General features: G+C 50.3%; 1 protein-coding gene across 2 annotated transcripts in view; it reads left to right on the top strand.

The window, feature by feature from the left end:
* Nucleotides 1-17,233, top strand: part of tg (thyroglobulin) — a 23,892-nt gene extending 6,659 nt beyond the window's left edge. The window contains exons 10-50 of one of the 2 annotated variants that reach the window (XM_047335118.1): nt 353-849; nt 930-1,317; nt 1,627-1,665; nt 2,765-2,995; nt 4,378-4,482; nt 4,582-4,659; nt 4,894-4,997; nt 5,080-5,191; nt 5,280-5,441; nt 5,535-5,726; nt 5,848-5,975; nt 6,487-6,637; nt 6,729-6,869; nt 6,949-7,092; nt 7,163-7,327; nt 7,438-7,542; nt 7,673-7,776; nt 8,144-8,249; nt 8,337-8,537; nt 8,630-8,800; nt 8,896-8,982; nt 9,360-9,440; nt 9,540-9,677; nt 9,788-9,964; nt 10,268-10,382; nt 10,698-10,777; nt 11,040-11,186; nt 11,265-11,324; nt 11,667-11,801; nt 11,886-12,068; nt 12,151-12,355; nt 14,280-14,370; nt 14,509-14,659; nt 14,736-14,938; nt 15,315-15,476; nt 15,555-15,695; nt 15,846-16,033; nt 16,112-16,216; nt 16,295-16,435; nt 16,535-16,716; nt 17,022-17,233. In XM_047335118.1, coding sequence (XP_047191074.1) covers nt 353-849; nt 930-1,317; nt 1,627-1,665; nt 2,765-2,995; nt 4,378-4,482; nt 4,582-4,659; nt 4,894-4,997; nt 5,080-5,191; nt 5,280-5,441; nt 5,535-5,726; nt 5,848-5,975; nt 6,487-6,637; nt 6,729-6,869; nt 6,949-7,092; nt 7,163-7,327; nt 7,438-7,542; nt 7,673-7,776; nt 8,144-8,249; nt 8,337-8,537; nt 8,630-8,800; nt 8,896-8,982; nt 9,360-9,440; nt 9,540-9,677; nt 9,788-9,964; nt 10,268-10,382; nt 10,698-10,777; nt 11,040-11,186; nt 11,265-11,324; nt 11,667-11,801; nt 11,886-12,068; nt 12,151-12,355; nt 14,280-14,370; nt 14,509-14,659; nt 14,736-14,938; nt 15,315-15,476; nt 15,555-15,695; nt 15,846-16,033; nt 16,112-16,216; nt 16,295-16,435; nt 16,535-16,716; nt 17,022-17,116 — 6,191 coding nt within the window. In that variant the 3' untranslated portion in view covers nt 17,117-17,233. Of the gene's footprint in view, nt 1-352; nt 850-929; nt 1,318-1,626; nt 1,666-2,764; nt 2,996-4,377; nt 4,483-4,581; nt 4,660-4,893; nt 4,998-5,079; nt 5,192-5,279; nt 5,442-5,534; nt 5,727-5,847; nt 5,976-6,486; nt 6,638-6,728; nt 6,870-6,948; nt 7,093-7,162; nt 7,328-7,437; nt 7,543-7,672; nt 7,777-8,143; nt 8,250-8,336; nt 8,538-8,629; nt 8,801-8,895; nt 8,983-9,353; nt 9,441-9,539; nt 9,678-9,787; nt 9,965-10,267; nt 10,383-10,697; nt 10,778-11,039; nt 11,187-11,264; nt 11,325-11,666; nt 11,802-11,885; nt 12,069-12,150; nt 12,356-14,279; nt 14,371-14,508; nt 14,660-14,735; nt 14,939-15,314; nt 15,477-15,554; nt 15,696-15,845; nt 16,034-16,111; nt 16,217-16,294; nt 16,436-16,534; nt 16,717-17,021 lie in introns of both variants that reach the window. The other variant, XM_035607939.2, reaches the window with a different exon arrangement.
* The last annotated feature ends 506 nt before the right edge of the window (nt 17,234-17,739 follow it).

Raw genomic sequence — 17,739 nt, 5'->3', positions numbered from 1 at the left:
GTCTCCTCACCTCCTCTCCTCATCTCTTCATCTCTTCATCTCATCTACTCTCATTGTGTCTCTTCACCTCCTCTCCTCATCTCTTCATCTCATCTGGTCTCATTGTGTCTCCTCTCCTCCTCTCTTTCCCTGCTCATCCTCTCATGTCATCTGGTCATATTGTGTCTCCTCACCTCCTCTCCTCCTCTCCTCATCTCTTCATCTCTTCATCTCATCTGGTCTCATTGTGTCTCCTCTCCTCCTCTCCTTCCCTGCTCATCCTCTCATGTCATCTGGTCATATTGTGTCTCCTCACCTCCTCTCCTCCTCTCCTCATCTCTTCATCTCTTCATCTCATCTGGTCCCCCTCCAGGTTCAGGTCTTGACGACTGTCTCTCTCAGCGTCGTCGCGCTCTATCCCGTCTCTTCTCCGGTCCCGTGGCTCCTCCCCTTCTTGGCAACTCCTCTGGCAAATCTCCAGCTTCTTCCTGTCTCTCCCTCCTCCGACCTCTGCGGGACGTCCTGCCCGTGGAGGCAGACCCGACTTCCTTCCTGTCTCGCCTGGTCGAAGTGCTCCAGGGTCTCTTCCCCTCGGTGGGCGGCGCTGTGCGGGCTCTGTCAGGCGCCTCCTCCCGTCGCCTCCAGGAGAACCTGTTTGGAGGGAAGTTCCTGAAGAACGCCGCCGCCCTGAACCTGAGCGGGGCGGTGGGAGCTCGAGGAGCTCTGGGTCTGGAGCGGCTCTCCTCTCTGAGCCTCATGAAGAACCGGGACCTGGTCCGGTACGTCAGCAGAGCCCTGGAGGACGACGCCTTCCTGTCCGCCCTGCGACGCACACTCACGGGCCTCAGCAGCTCACTCTCTCTGGAGCAGGTCAGAGGTCGTTGCTGGCGAACGAGTCACTGACACCGAGCAGATGGTCGAGTGACGCTGCTGATCTGGTTGTTTTCCAGGTTCTGACTCCTCTGCTTCGTTCCTGCTCCGCTCACGAGGACCACGATGGGGCAGCCATCTTTGTTCCCAGCTGCAAGTCCGACGGCGGCTTCCGGGAGGTCCAGTGTCAGGGAGGAGGAGCCTGCTGGTGCGTCGACCCTCAGGGGCGGGAGGTGGCGGGGTCTCGGAGCTCTGGCCGTCGGCCTCGTTGTCCGTCCCGATGTGAGAGAGAGCGAGCGGCGGCGCTGGAGGTGAAAGGAAACATGGCGGCCGGAGCTGAAATCCACATCCCGGCGTGCTCGGAGGACGGAGACTTCCTGCCGCTGCAGTGCGTCGGCTCGCGCTGCTTCTGTGTGAACGCTGAGGGACGACCCATGACAGCCGGGCCAACAGGGGGCGCCGTCACCTGTAAGAGTCTCAACCTGTTAACAGATTCAGAAAAACTAATACGTAAAACAATCGAAACATGTTTGACAACAAATGATTTTTAGTATTTATCAGACTTTTTCTCTGAAAATGAGTTTTGATTAGTTATAGTTCATTTATTGTCCTGTGGGTGGAGCCAGAGCAAAGGTCATGAGGTCATAAAGGGTTCATCCTCTATCTGTCTGTCCTCACCTGTCTGTCTGTCTGTCTGTCTGTCTGTCTGTCTGTCTGTCCTCACCTGTCTGTCTGTCTGTCTGTCTGTCCTCACCTGTCTGCCTGTCTGTCTTTCAGGTCCAGATAGACAGACTCAGAACCTTCAGTCGTTCTCAGGTCAGTTTCAAAGGACAGCAGATGTTTTTCGTTCTGACATAGATCATGTGACTTAGATCATGTGACGTGCATCATGTTACTTAGCTCATCTGACTTAGATCATGTGACGTACATCATGTGACTTAGCTCATGTGACTTAGATCATGTGACGTAGATCATGTGACGTAGACCATGTGACTTAGATCATGTGACTTAGATCATGTGACGTAGATCATGTGACGTAGACCATGTGACTTAGATCATGTGACTTAGATCATGTGACATAGATCATGTGACTTAGATCATGTGACGTACATCATGTTACTTAGCTCATCTGACTTAGATCATGTGACGTACATCATGTGACGTAGATCATGTGACGTAGACCATGTGACTTAGATCATGTGACTTAGATCATGTGACATAGATCATGTGACTTAGATCATGTGACGTACATCATGTGACTTAGCTCATCTGACTTAGATCATGTGACGTACATCATGTGACTTAGATCATGTGACTTAGATCATGTGACATAGATCATGTGACTTAGATCATGTGACGTACATCATGTGACGTACATCATGTGACTTAGATCATGTGACATAGATCATGTGACTTAGATCATGTGACGTACATCATGTGACTTAGCTCATCTGACTTAGATCATGTGACGTACATCATGTGACTTAGATCATGTGACTTAGATCATGTGACATAGATCATGTGACTTAGATCATGTGACGTACATCATGTGACTTAGCTCATCTGACTTAGATCATGTGACGTACATCATGTGACTTAGCTCATGCGACTTAGATCATGTGACGTAGATCATTTGACGTAGATCATGTGACGTAGACCATGTGACGTAGATCATGTTACTTAGATCATGTGACGTAGATCATGTGACTTAGATCATGTGACGTTTGTTCTGATGATGATGTTGGTTTTGAATAGTTGGTTCCAGTAAAACCTCTGGACTCATGTTTGTCATATCAATGTTCATTCAGATTAATTTGTCTGTTCAGTTAAAACATTCCACTCTAATAAAGGTTGTGTTGATCGGAGCGTGCTAACTCGTTGGCCTCACTGACCACAGTCTGATGCTGACCCGCAGGTCACTGTGCTCGGGCGCTGGCTGAGGTCACGGCGTTCACGGAGCAGGCAAAGGGCATTGTCGCTCTCTCCGGCTCCTCCCACCTCCCTCTGGGTTATGGATTCCTATTGGCCGACGGCCTGCGTCTGACCGCCGACGAGCTGCAGGTCCGCCGGTCGCAGGAGGAGCTGCAGATCTCTGAGACGCTGCTGAGTCGGTCCAACGCTGCTCTGCAATTGGCCGCTTACTCCAGTGAGTCAGTCTGAGTCTGTTCTGTCAGACGAGGAAGATTCAGATGATGAAGATGATGATGATCATGATGACGATAACGATAATGATGATGATGGGGATGGTGATGATAATGATGATGGTCATGATGATGATGACGATGATGATGATGGTGATGATGATGATGGCGATGGTGATGATGGTGATGATGATGATGGCGATGGTGATGATGATGATGGTGATGGTGGTGATGATGATGACGATAATGATGGTGATGATGGTGACGATGATGATGATGACGATGATGGTGATGGTGATGATGGTGATGATGACGATGGTGATGGTGATGATGATGGGGATGGTGATGATGGTGATGATGATGACGGTGATGGTGATGATGGTGATGATGATGGGGATGGTGATGATGATGGTGATGACGATGATGATGGTGATGATGATGGTGATGATGATGATGGTGATGATGATGGTGATGATGATGATGGTGATGATGATGATGGTGATGATGACGATGGTGATGGTGATGATGATGATGATGATGATGATGGTGATGATGATGATGGTGATGATGATGATGGTGATGATGACGATGGTGATGGTGATGATGATGGGGATGGTGATGATGGTGACGATGATGATGATGATGATGATGATGGTGATGATGATGGTGATGATGACGATGGTTCAATTCAATTCAATTCAATTTTATTTGTATAGCGCCATATCACAACATACATTGTCTCAAGGCACTCTACATAGTGAGGTCAATATTACAATATTACAGGGAAAACCCAACAAATCCCACAATGAGCAAAGCACTTGGCGACGGTGGAGAGAAAAAACTCCCTTTTAACAGGAAGAAATCTCTGACAGAACCAGACTCAGTTGTGGGCGGAGCTTCTGTCTCGACCGGTTGGGGTGAGGAGAGAGAGGAGGAAGAGAGGAGAGGTGGGCAGAAAGAGGGTGGGAGGAGAGACAGTAGGAGAGAAGAGAGAGAGGACAGTTGTACAACCGCCGCTGTAATCTCTACCAGACTGATACTTATAATTAAAAAATACAATTATGTTGTTGTCATTATTAGTGATGATATTAATATTAATATTAATAATAGCAATAATAATAATGACGGGTTTGGGTCCTGCAGCTCTGGGGTCATCAGCGATGGTGATGGTGATGATGATGGGGATGGTGATGATGGTGATGATGGTGATGATGATGATGGTGATGATGGTGATGATGGTGATGATGATGGGGATGGTGATGATGATGGTGATGACGATGATGATGGTGATGATGATGGTGATGATGATGGTGAAGATGATGATGATGATGATGATGGTGATGATGATGATGGTGATGGTGATGATGACGATGATGATGTCTTCTAGCTGTCCAGATGTTCCTGCCTCCTCAGCGTCGTTCCTACCTGCCGTTTACGCCACAGTGTGACGCTGACGGACAGTGGCTGTACACACAGTGTTACCACAGCACAGGTCACACACACACACACACACACACACACACACACCTGTACAGTATAAACAACTGTGACACACACACTCTATGTTCACGTGTGTGTTGTCCGTGTCCAGGTCAGTGTTGGTGTGTTGATGAGGAAGGAGACTACGTCCCCAACTCTCTGACCAGCCGCTCACTCAGCCTGCCCAAATGTGAGAGCACAAACACACACAAAGTTTTAGAAGCTCGGAGGTGAGAACAGAGGAGACGGACGAACACACTATCGTATTTAAGTGTTGGATGCGTGTGTGTGTGTGTGTGTGTGTGTGTGTGTGTGTGTGTGTGTGTGTGTGTGTGTGTGTGTGTGTGTGTGTGTGTGTGTGTGTGTGTGTGTGTGTGTGTGTGTGTGTGTGTGTGTGTGTGTGTGTGTGTGTGTTTTCCTGCAGGTCAGACTCGCTGTCAAAGAGCTCGGGCTCGCACTTTGCTCTCTGGTTGGACGAAGGGCTCTGACATCACCGCCAGCTCACCTTACCAACCAAAGTGTGAGGAGGTACGAGCACACACACACACACACACACACACACAATCAAAATGAATTACATTCTATCTAAACGCGTGTGTGTGTGTTTCAGGACGGTCGTTACTCCGTGCTGCAGACAGGAGGCGCTGCAGGCTGGTGTGTAAACCCTCTGACTGGAGATTGGATACAGACGGCCACGCGGGGCGCTGCAGGACAGCTGACATGTACACACACACACACACACACACACACACACTCTGACGCAGTCACTATCACACTTCACTCTTGTTAACTGGTAAATGGTGCGTTCAGGTCCCAGCTGGTGTGAGCTTCAGGGTCGCCAGTGTCGCCCCGACGGCTCCTTTGTCCCATTGCAGTGTGATGTCACTTCCTGCTGGTGCGTCTCTATGGACGGACAGGAAGTTGGAGGGACCAGGATGCCTGTGCAGACGGGACGGACCCCATCGTGTGACCGTACGTTGTTTCTCTTCGTCTCCTCAGCACAAACTGCAGCTCTGACTGAAGCTGCTGATTGGTCCACGTGTTTGTGTCCTTGTCCCACTCCAGGTCCCCTCTGTCCCGACCCCGTAGTTACCCATGGTGCACTGCTCTGCCGTCCGGCAGCGGATGGTCGTCAGAGCTGTGATCTGGTCTGTCACCATGGTTACCACAACACACTTCCCGTCGGCAGCTTCCTGTGTGAGACTGAGGGTCGGCGATGGGACGGAGCTGACAAACCACTGAGTGGCGCCTGTCAGAGTGAGTGTGGCCTCCAGAGGGCAGAAGAGAGAGAGTCCATATGGAAATATGATTTTAAGGCATATTTACCTGTGTGTGTGTGTGTGTGTGTGTGGGTGTGGGTGTGTGTGTGTGTGTTCAGTCTCTCAGCCTCTGCAGTCGGTGTCGTTCTCTCAGTTCTGGTCGTTATCGTCGCCCTGCTCTCAAATCAGCAGTTTACAGTCTCAGCTGTTCAGCTCCATGACCAGCAGGGGGCTCTGCTCCGCTCAGGTGAGCACACCTGGCGCTCGTCTATACACACCTACACACACACTGTGTCTACACACCTACACACACACACACACACACACACACACACACTGTGTCTACACACCTACACACACACACACTGTGTCTACACACCTACACACACACACACACACACACACTGTGTCTACACACCTACACACACACACACACACACACTGTGTCTACACACCTACACACACACACACACACACACACACACTGTGTCTACACACCTACACACACACACACACACTGTGTCTACACACCTACACACACACACACACACTGTGTCTACACACCTACACACACACACACACACACACACTGTGTCTACACACCTACACACACACACACACACTGTGTCTACACACCTCATGTAATTTATGCGAGATGGAAAAAAAACTTCATAACAAATCAGAATTCTGAATCAATTATTTTCTAATAAATGTAATTATCATTCATTGTAGTATTTATTGTGTGTGTGTGTGTGTAGCTTCCTGTTTCGGGTCACTCTGTGATGTTGTGCGACGAGTCGTCGGTGCGTCTGCAGTGTGATGGTGACGAGTCGATGACGTTAACAGTCACGTGGACCGCCGCCCTGTCTGACCTCCCTACCTCTGACCTCCCCGACCTCCACGACATCGGTGAGTTTGGACAAACCGTTGAATTCAGTACGATACATTAATAAACATAACCATCACTGAATCGTAATTTATATCATTAATAATAAATCAGGTCTGTTCCTGAACGAGTCCAGACTCCTGGATGGAGTTCAGGGGCTTCTGGGTAATATCAGCTCCACACTGGTTTCCGTGACAACACCAAGCTTTGGCTGTTCCCGTGGTTACCATCTGGCCGGCGACGGCGAAGGCTGCGGTGAGTCGGTCGGATTGGCGTCTCCTCGTCTCTGTGCTGTGATTCGTCCTGTAACCGACTCCGTGTCTTTTTTTTACAGTCGTCTGTCCTGCCGGGAGCTTCTCCAGGGAGGGGGTGTGTCTCCTGTGTCCACAGGGAACCTATCAGGATGAAGAGGGGCGGGGCTTCTGCAACAGCTGTCCCAGAGGTTCCTCACCTGCTGGAGCATCGTCTGTCGATCAATGTGAGTCCTGGTTCCTGAGGAAACAGAAAAGTTGTTTCATACACTAAAACATCTGGTGTCTGTCCGTCAGGTGTGACTGAATGTCAGAGGCAGGGTCTGCGCTGTTCGGAGCGAGGCGACTTCCTGTCGGGGCAGCCTGACTTCCTGTCTGGCAGGTGGAGGTGTGTCAGCAGCGAGGGGGCGAAGCTCGAGTGGACGGACAGCGATAAAGCTCTGACGGATGAGGAGTGCTCAGGTGAAGACGCACCAGCCAATCACAGAGCGGCTGTGTGGATTTATCGGTGTGTGTGTGAAGCACTTTGTAACGTGTGTGTGTGTGTGTGTGTGTGTGTGTGTGTGTGGTAGTCCTCGGCAGGTTTCAGTCTGTTCCAGGATCAGATCTGATCGTCGGAGCTGAAGACACTGAAGTTCTGCGGACGATGACCTCTGACCTCAAAGCCTGCGTCCAAGGTCACACAGATTTTACGTTTGTTTATATATGTTTATATATATATATGTTTCTTCTGCTGAATAAAATATATTTCTGATAATATTTTATTAAACGTTTATTAAACTAGATGGTTATGGTTGTTTTTCTCAGCGTGTGCAGCGGAGCCGTCGTGCCTCCATGTGGCGTTGTTCAACACACAGTGTGAACTGTACAGCACTCACACACTGAACACACACTGCAACACGTCCCAACAGGTACACACACACAAACAAACACTGAACACACACTGCAACACGTCCCAACAGGTACACACACACAAACAAACACTGAACACACACTGCAACACGTCCCAACAGGTACACACACACAAACAAACACTGAACACACACTGCAACACGTCCCAACAGGTACACACACACAAACAAACACTGAACACACACTGCAACACGTCCCAACAGGTACACACACACAAACAAACACTGAACACACACTGCAACATGTCCCAACAGGTACACACACTAAACACGCACACATAAAATTATTAATAATTCTACTAAAACACAAGTGTAGCTGTTTTCAAATATGTTGATTTTGAGTGCGCGTGTGTGTGTGCGTCCTCAGACATCGGGGTTTCTGGGTAATCCTCAGGCCGAGCTCTTTGATTGGCTGAACTGCTCTCCGAGAGTGAGGGGTGGGTCTTCAGATCTGCTGGTCATCAGGAAGAAAGGTAATGTAACCTAAGCAACCAGGCGACGGCCATCAACCCTGTGACCGTCCCTGTGACCGTGTTCACGTGTGTGTCTGTGTGTTTCAGGGGCGGAGTTTCCCTTGCAGCAGCAGCGGGGGCGGAGCCTGGTGAGGATGAGGATGACGAAGGCGGTCTCGGGCGTGTTCAGGACGCAGGTGTTCTCCGGACACACGTCTCTGTCTGACGCTCATCGTTTCTGTCAGGACGGCTGCGACCACGACACCTGCTGCGACGGGTTCATCCTGAACCAGAACCGTCTGCACGGAGGTGCGTTACCACGGAGACGGGAGCATGTGACGAAGGGATGAAGGGATGAACGAGTGAATCTGTGATTTATCAGGTTATTACATGACCCCCAGGCTCCGTGCTCTGTGGTTGGCTGAGAACTCCGTCAGTCTTGATGTGTGGGGACCAGGACTGGGACGTGATTGGACAAGGAGCCGCCAGTCGTATCTGTGGGGCGGGGCTAAGCTACAACGAGCAGCAGAGGAGCTTCGTGTTCGACTTCGGAGGCCAAGAATTCACCATCAGTGAGAGAAGAGACACATATACATCTGTACCATCTGCACCGTCTGTACTGTCTGTAGTCACTGGTCTGTGTGTGTGTGTGTGTGTGTGTCTCCAGCTGATTCTGCTCTGCCGGCCGACAGTAAGAAGAAGAAGGACTACCAGGCCTCCATCGTCAGCTTCCAGGCCGTCTACCTGAACACTGGTACCTGACCTCTGACCTCTAACCTCTGACCTGTCCTGGAGAAGCGTCTCCAGAGTAACGGGGCGCTCATTAAATTTAGCTTGATCGTTGGATGAACCTCAGGCATTTACACAATTTAGTTTGAAAACTACGAGCAGTGATTTTTTTTGGACGCCATGCGTAACTACAGCAACGGTGATGTAAGTGTGGAAGTGACAGTGAGACTGTTCACACCGGAGTAAACATTTGAGGAAACTGAAGATCCATCTTGGTAAATGTAGGAAAAACATTCCGACGTCTGTTTGTGGTGTTTCATTAGAACAAGAGGGCGGAGCCTCTTTCTCCTGGGTAATGAGCCACGCCCACAGTGATGATGTCTGTCTGTCTGTCAGGTGCAGACTCAGCAGCTGGTTCTGGTTCTGGTTCTGGTTCTGGTTCCTCTTCCTGTGCAGCAGCTGAACTCCCTCGACCTTTGGACAGTTCGTATCGTCTCAACTTGTTTCAATGTTAAAGAAAGTTCTTTTAGTATTATATTAATATGTTTATTTATGTGTGTGTGCGTGTGTGTGTGTGTTCAGGCTCGGTGCAGCGGAGGTTTGAGTCCCTGTCAGAAGACGACGTCCTGGTGGATCCTCAGAGGAACTTGTCCGTTCTGTCCTTCTGGCTCAACAAGAAGAACTACGACTCCCAGCAGGCACTGCTCTGGTGTCTCACACGTACGACTCTTTGTCCTCCCTCTAAGTCCACGCAGGAGTTGAACGTGGATCAGGTGATCTAATCGCACCTCTGTCGTTGTTGTTGTTGTTGTTGTTGTTGTCGTCGTCAGGCTGCGTTGCCGAGCGCCGCTGCTCGGTCGCCGACCTCAGAGACGCCGACTCGACTGGTTTCTTCAGCTGCTCCTTGTTTCCGGACACTCGAGTCTGCGGCGCCTACGACAAACCGCTGAGGCGAGCCTGTCGCCTCCTGCTGGACAGATCGCCCAACAACACCTACAGCAGGACGGGTGCGTCCCGCCTTGTTTCTCTCTCTACCCGACTCTACCTCTGCTCATTACCCATGAGGCAACAGCTGAAGCACTTATCTTCTTCATGAACAAACCTGCTTCACGTGTTCATCATCTGATTCTGGATTCATGTGTCTAAACTGATTTTTATTTAAATTGACAAAGTCAAGTGTTTTAAATTCAGTGTGTGTGTGTGTGTGTGTGTGTGTGTGTGTGTGTGTGTGTGTGTGTGTGTGTGTGTGTGTGTGTGTGTGTGTGTGTGTGTGTGTGTGTGTGTGTGTGTGTGTGTGTGTGTGCGGGCAGTGGATCTGTCAGGACCAGTTAAGAGTTTCTACGAGAGAGTTTCTTTCCAGAAGATGGTTTCATACTCTGTACGCAGCCGAGTCAGCGTGAGAGGCAACACACCGCTGTCTGAGGGGTAACACTCACACACACTCACACACACTCACACACACACACACACACATTTAAAAATATTTTTACCAAAATAAACCTTCATTGATTCTTCATAGCTAACGAGCGAACACGACTTTTTCAAACTCTGTTAGTCTCTATAAACACACGCAGGACTTTAGCTCCGCCCCCCCCGTCATCATCAGCTTCCTGCGTCTGACACGAGTCTGAGGAACTGAACACTTGACGTTTACTAAAGTCACACGTCATCACAACGCTTCTCCACAGACGATGTACACAACTTTTATCTGACAACACTGTGTGTGTGCGTGTGTGTCAGGTTCATGCAGTGTGAGCGGCGTTGTGATGAGGATCCTTGTTGCCGTGGTATCGGCTTTGTCCGGGACACCGAATCTCCAGGTAACCATGGTTTCTACATGTCTGATTTGTGTCGGAGGTTAATGGCGTGTGGTTAAATGTAGAGGGGGTGTGGTGAACGGCGGAGGGGCGGGGTCATTGACACTTGTCAACTCAGAGAGAAGGAACAAAGAAGTGTGTGTGTGTGTGTGTGTGTGTGTGTGTGTGTGTGTGTGTGTGTGTGTGTGTGTGTGTGTGTGTGTGTGTGTGTGTGTGTGTGTGTGTGTGTGTGTGTGTGTGTGTGTGTGTGTGTGTGTGTGTGCAGGCGGTGCAGACGTTGTGTGTCTGTCTCTGATCAGCCTCGGGGTTCAGACGTGTGGTGAAGATCACATGACCTCCTGGAGGACTCAGGACTGTCGCCCGTCTGCAGTGAAGACCTCGCCCGACCCCTTCGGCTGGTACCTTAAACCAGGTGCTGAGTACACACAAGTACTACACACTCACAGTATAAGTACACACAGTGAGTAACCTGCCCTGTGTGTGTTTTCAGTGAATCAGTGGAGTTCTGCTCCTGCTCTGTGTCCGTCGTTCAGCCTGAGCCCACGCAACGGTGAGACTGCAGTACTACAGTACTACTACTGATACTACTGCAGTACTACTACATTACTACTACAGTTACAACTTCAGATACTACTGTAGTTCTACTACTGTTACTGCTACAGTACTACTACTGATACTTGTACAGTACTATAACTACTAACATTACTACTGGTACTACTGCTGCTGTTACTACTACAGTACTACTACTGATACTACTACTACTGTTACTACTACAGTTTTACTACATTACTACTAGAACTAACATAACTACTGATACTACTGCAGTACTACTACAAACATTACTACAGATACTACTACTTGTAATACGTGTGGATGAATGTCTGCATCTCAGTGTCTCTGGACGAGTGGCGTCTCCTCTCTGACTCATCAGTCCTCGTCGACCCGTCTGTCTCTACGTATGATATCATCCACATAAGCCGTGACATCGCCACCGACAGGAACAAGACCAGGGACTGGTGTCTCCATGGTAACCACAGTAGAACACTAATAAATCCCTCTCCCTCTCGTACTTTCCCGCCCTCGTGACGCCCGTCTGTTCACTTCCTGTCAGCCTGCCAGGAGGCGGAGTCTTGTGTCGCCGTGTCACTCAGTGAGGTGGAGTCTGCCTCCCGCTGCGTCCTTTACCCCGACACCACAGCTTGTGGGCTAAGCTCCGCCCCAGGCTCCTCTCGACCCTCCACCTCCTGCCGTCTGGTCATCAGAGAGCCCGCCCCCCAGGTGTACCTGAGGACAGGTTAGCCAATCACAGCCGAGAACAGCACTGTTGACGGTTTGAGTCCCGCTGTCCTCACCCGTCTGTGTTGTGGTTCCCTCAGAGCGGTCGCAGCCGGTTACGACCGTGTCCGTCCCGGGTCATGGGATCCTGCAGGGCGTTGCCGTGAAAACAACCCTGGGGTCAGACCAGAAGACAGTCGTTCAGTTTCTGGGAGTTCCCTACGCCCGTCCACCAATAGGATCGCTCCGCTTCCAAGATGCTCAGCCAGCTGATTGGACGGGAACCTGGGACGCCACCAAACCACGGTAACCACCTGTCTGTCTTTACCATCCACCTGTCTGTCTCTCTGTCTGTAGCCCCAGCTGTCTGTCTGTCTGTAGACCCGCCTATCTGTCTGTACCACCTGTCTGTCTGTCTGTCTGTCTGTAGACCCACCTGTCTGTCTGTCTGTCTGTAGACCCACCTGTCACTCTGTCTGTCTGTAGACCCACCTGTCTGTCTGTCTGTAGACCCACCTGTCACTCTGTCTGTCTGTCTGTAGACCCACCTGTCACTCTGTCTGTCTGTAGACCCACCTGTCACTCTGTCTGTCTGTAGACCCACCTGCCACCCTGTCTGTCTGTTTGTAGACCCACCTGTCTCTCTGTCTTTCTTTAGACCCAGCTGTCTGTCTGTCTGTCTGTCTGTAGACCCACCTGTCTGTCTGTCTGTCTGTCTGTGTCTGTAGACCCACCTGTCTCTCTGTCTTTCTGTAGACCCAGCTGTCTGTCTGTCTGTGGACCCACCTCTCTGTCTGTCTGTCTGTCTGTAGACCCACCTGTCTCTCTCTCTCTGTCTGTCTGTAGACCCACCTGTCACTCTGCCTGTCTGTCTGTAGACCCACCTGTCTCTCTCTCTGTCTGTCTGTAGACCCACCTGTCACTCTGTCTGTCTGTCGACCCACCTGTCACTCTGTCTGTCTGTCTGTAGACCCACCTGTCACTCTGTCTGTCTGTCTGTAGACCCACCTGTCACTCTGTCTGTCTGTAGACCCACCTGTCTCTCTCTCTGTCTGTCTGTAGACCAACCTGTCACTCTGTCTGTCTGTAGACCCACCTGTCACTCTGTCTGTATGTCTGTAGACCCACCTGTCTCTCTGTCTTTCTGTAGACCCACCTGTCACTCTGTCTGTCTGTAGACCCACCTGTCACTCTGTCTGTCTGTAGCACCACCTGTCACTCTGTCTGTCTGTCTGTAGACCCACCTGTCTCTCTGTCTTTCTGTAGACCCACCTGTCACTCTGTCTGTCTGTAGACCCACCTGTCTCTCTCTCTGTCTGTCTGTAGACCAACCTGTCACTCTGTCTGTCTGTAGACCCACCTGTCACTCTGTCTGTATGTCTGTAGACCCACCTATCTCTCTGTCTTTCTGTAGACCCACCTGTCACTCTGTCTGTCTGTAGACCCACCTGTCACTCTGTCTGTCTGTCTGTAGACCCACCTGTCACTCTGTCTGTCTGTAGCACCACCTGTCACTCTGTCTGTCTGTCTGTAGACCCACCTGTCTCTCTGTCTTTCTGTAGACCCACCTGTCACTCTGTCTGTCTGTAGACCCACCTGTCTCTCTCTCTGTCTGTCTGTAGACCAACCTGTCACTCTGTCTGTCTGTAGACCCACCTGTCACTCTGTCTGTATGTCTGTAGACCCACCTGTCTCTCTGTCTTTCTGTAGACCCACCTGTCACTCTGTCTGTCTGTAGACCCACCTGTCACTCTGTCTGTCTGTAGACCCACCTGTCACTCTGTCTGTCTGTAGACCCACCTGTCACTCTGTCTGTCTGTAGCACCACCTGTCACTCTGTCTGTCTGTCTGTAGACCCACCTGTCTCTCTGTCTTTCTGTAGACCCACCTGTCACTCTGTCTGTCTGTAGACCCACCTGTCTCTCTCTCTGTCTGTCTGTAGACCAACCTGTCACTCTGTCTGTCTGTAGACCCACCTGTCACTCTGTCTGTCTGTCTGTAGACCCACCTGTCTCTCTCTCTTTCTGTAGACCCACCTGTCTCTCTCTCTGTCTGTCTGTAGACCCACCTGTCACTCTGTCTGTCTGTAGACCCATCTGTCTCTCTGTCTTTCTGTAGACCCAGCTGTCTGTCTGTCTGTCTGTCTGTCTGTAGACCCAGCTGTCTGTCTGTCTGTCTGTCTGTCTGTCTGTAGACCCACCTGTCTGTCTGTCTGTCTGTCTGTCTGTAGACCCAGCTGTCTGCAACCCGGTGACGCAGCCTCGTCCTCTTCCTCCAGTGAAAACTGTCTCTACCTCAACATCTTCTCACCTGCTGCTCAGGTGAGTCTGTGATGTTACCGTCACCATGACGACGACTCTGAGGTCATGTCTGTGACTTGGAGCTGTCTGTCACCTGTCCACGTCTGTGTGTGTGTGTGTGTGTGTGTGTGTGTGTGTGTGTGTGTGTGTATGTGTCAGAGGGGGCGTGTCCCAGTCCTGGTCTTTTTCTTCAACCCTTCAGCCAGTCAGAAGCCAGGGCTGCTGGACGGTTCCACCCTCGCTGCTGTGGGTAATATCGTCGTGGTAACGGCACACTACCGGACCGCGGCGCTGGGGTTCCTGAGCACAGGTAAACAACACAGACAGAGACACACACACACACAGAGACTCCGCCCCCTCTCTCTCTAATCCTGGTGTGTCTCCAGGTGAATCTGGTCTCCCTGGCAACTACGGGCTGTCGGACCAGGAGGCGGTGCTCCGCTGGGTTAACGCCCACATCTCCCTGATGGGCGGAGACAACAGTAGAGTGACGGTGGGGGCGGAGCGTGGTGGTGCTGACATGACCAGCCTTCACCTCCTCGTCTCCTCCTCCTTGTCTCCTCCTCTGTTCCAGCGCATGATGCTAATGGTGAGTTTATATACAGTCATTATAATCATAATCATAATAATAATACACTTTTTCATTAAAAACAGATCTCAAAGTGCTAGAGGTTAAAGATGACAAGAAACATCTGGGCATAAAATGCAGCAGCCAGCCATTTTCTTAGGGTTAGCTTTTTGCAACTTTACCACCAGATGGCGCCAGAATTTTTTTTTTTTAAATGACACACTGGGGCTTTAAAGAAAGAAATGTTTTCAGATCAGTTATTGATGAATCAGATTAAATGGATCAGGTTGATGAACAGCAGTGAAACAGAAACAGTGTCTTAAAGCTGCAGAACACGATTCAACACGTTCACCCTTCTTAACCCTTCTTCCTCCTCCTCCTCCTCTTCCTCCTGCAGGGCGGCTCAGTCTTCTCTCCATCCCTGCTCCACTCCTCCTCCTCCTCTTCCTCCAGACAACAGACTCTCGATCTGGCCAAAGAGCTCGGCTGTGTGACCTCTGACCTCGTCGCCTGCCTCAGAACGACGCCCGTCGACAAACTCAACGCTGCTCAGACCAAGGTAGGGTTCACCTGTCTCACCCACCTGTCTCCCACTCGTCTCCCTGTCCCACCCGTCTCACTCTGTCTGTCTCACCAGCTGCTGGCGGTCAGCGGTCCATTCCGGTCTTGGTCGCCCGTCCTCCGTCGGTCCGACTCCCCGTTGTCCCTCCGCGGCGTCGACCTGCTGCTGGGATCATTGGAGCAGGACGGGCTGATCGTCCGAGCTCGACGGGTCAAGGTCAGAATCTCACTAGTGTTTAAATCTATATTAATAAATTTGCCTTGAAACAGGAAATGTTCCCTGGTACCAACATTGTGACGTTTGAGTCTGAACGGATTTAATCAGGACGTGGAAACTCTTGAACCAAACTTTATCGCCTGTCGTCAGGACTTTGAGGCTCTTCAGGGTCGAGCCGACGGGAAGACGGCGTTCTACGAGGCGCTGAGGCGCTCGCTGGGCGGCGAGGCGGGAAGCGAGCTGCTGAAGGAGGCGGCATCCTGGTTCTACTCCCTGGACCACGGCCCCTCCCCCGCCGGGTACAACCTGTTCTCCAGAGCGCTCGACAACGCCACCAGGTGGGACGCCGCCGTCATGACGGCCACGAGCTCTGGTCATAATGAAAACATAATCAATAAACTCTGTGTCTCCTGCAGAGATCTGTTCATCACGTGTCCCGGGCTTCGGATGGCGAGTCACTGGGCGAACGGCGGCGCCAACGTCTTCCTGTATCACCAGCCGGCGTCCGCAGCAGACCACAGGTGAGGAAACAGGTTTCAGCCCAGAGCATCAGCTCATCAGCTGATACTGATCAGATTGATCTTTGCTTTTGTCTGCAGGGCCGACGCCTCCGTTCCTCTGGACGTTCAGTTTGTGTTCGGGACTCCTCATCATCCAATCAGCTCTCAGCGTTTCCCGACCTCGGGGCGTCGCCTCTCTCTGGCCATGATGACCTACGTGTCGAGCTTCGTCCGGACGGGGTGAGTCTGTTGTCGTGGAAACATTGAGTCTGTTGTCATGGAGACGGCTCTGCTCCATCTGAACCAGGTGACTTATGTTTCCCCTCACTTCTCCCACAGGAACCCGAACCCGTCACGCGTGTGGGAGGAGTCAGTTCTGCCACGCTGGCAGCCGGTCCAGTCCTCTGAAGCCACGCCCACCTACCTTGAGATAAGCCCCGCCCTCCGTCACCGCCAGGGCCTGCGTCAGAAACCCTGTTCGTTCTGGAGCCAGATGGGAACGAGGCTGAGCCAAGGGACGGGTGAGACCACAGAGCCTACTGTACTACACTGTAGTACACTGTAGTACACTGTACTCTACTGTAGAGTGTAGTACTATCTTCTACTGTACTACACTGTGTTCTACTGTACTCTACTATAGAGTGTAATACTATCTTCTACTGTTTGCTACTGTACTACACTGTGCTGTATTCTACAGTGGAGTGTAGTACTGTATTCTACTGGACTCTACTGGACAGAACGGTCGGGACACTGAGGTGTTGTAACCAGTTATGATATATTTCTGATGATGAGATTAAACTCTGACTTTATTAATTTCTTCCTGCAGGTGAGTCGCTGGAGGAAACGTTCCGACCTGTGTTGATCCTCGAGTCGTCATCAGCAATGAGCCAATCACAGGCTGAGAAAGACACCTACAGTTAAACGATGATGTCACACTTTCTTATCTCCAGCTTCTGTCTGATTAAAATAATGAAGAATGAAACAAAAACTGTTCATTACTACAAAACAAACAATCAATAAAAAGCATTTCAAACTCTGTCTCGTCTGTTTCTGTTGTTTCTTATCAAATAAATTAATAAAAATATCTTCATAACATAATTATAATCATAACAACGTCATTAACATCAGAGTTCAGTCGGAGCCGGATGAAGTAAGAGTGTCAGAGCAACCAGGTCGAAATATTTCATCGATGATCAATGTGTTGATCTACTTTGCACTCAGAGAGTTGAGTCCACCGGTTCTCAACATGGCGGCTGGGCCCCTGACTCATGGGAGAGCGTTCTGATTAGAGACGCAACTAACAGTTATTTTCATCATCGACAGTAAGATATTCAGTTCAGTGTCACAGAGGAGCAAAGAAACCAGAACATATTCAGATATAAGAAGCTGAAATCAAAGAATTTTGACTTCTTTTTTGTCATAAAAAACGATTAATCGGTTATCAAAATAGTTGCAGATTAATTTAATCATCGATCATGATCGATTAACTGTTGCAGCTCTAGTTCTGACTTACCGATATGAAGTTGTGATGTAACAGTTAGTTG

Source organism: Scophthalmus maximus, chromosome 10 (assembly GCF_022379125.1).
Source record: "Scophthalmus maximus strain ysfricsl-2021 chromosome 10, ASM2237912v1, whole genome shotgun sequence".
Classification (NCBI taxonomy): domain Eukaryota; kingdom Metazoa; phylum Chordata; class Actinopteri; order Pleuronectiformes; family Scophthalmidae; genus Scophthalmus; species Scophthalmus maximus.
This window is presented reverse-complemented; position numbering and strand designations above follow the sequence as displayed.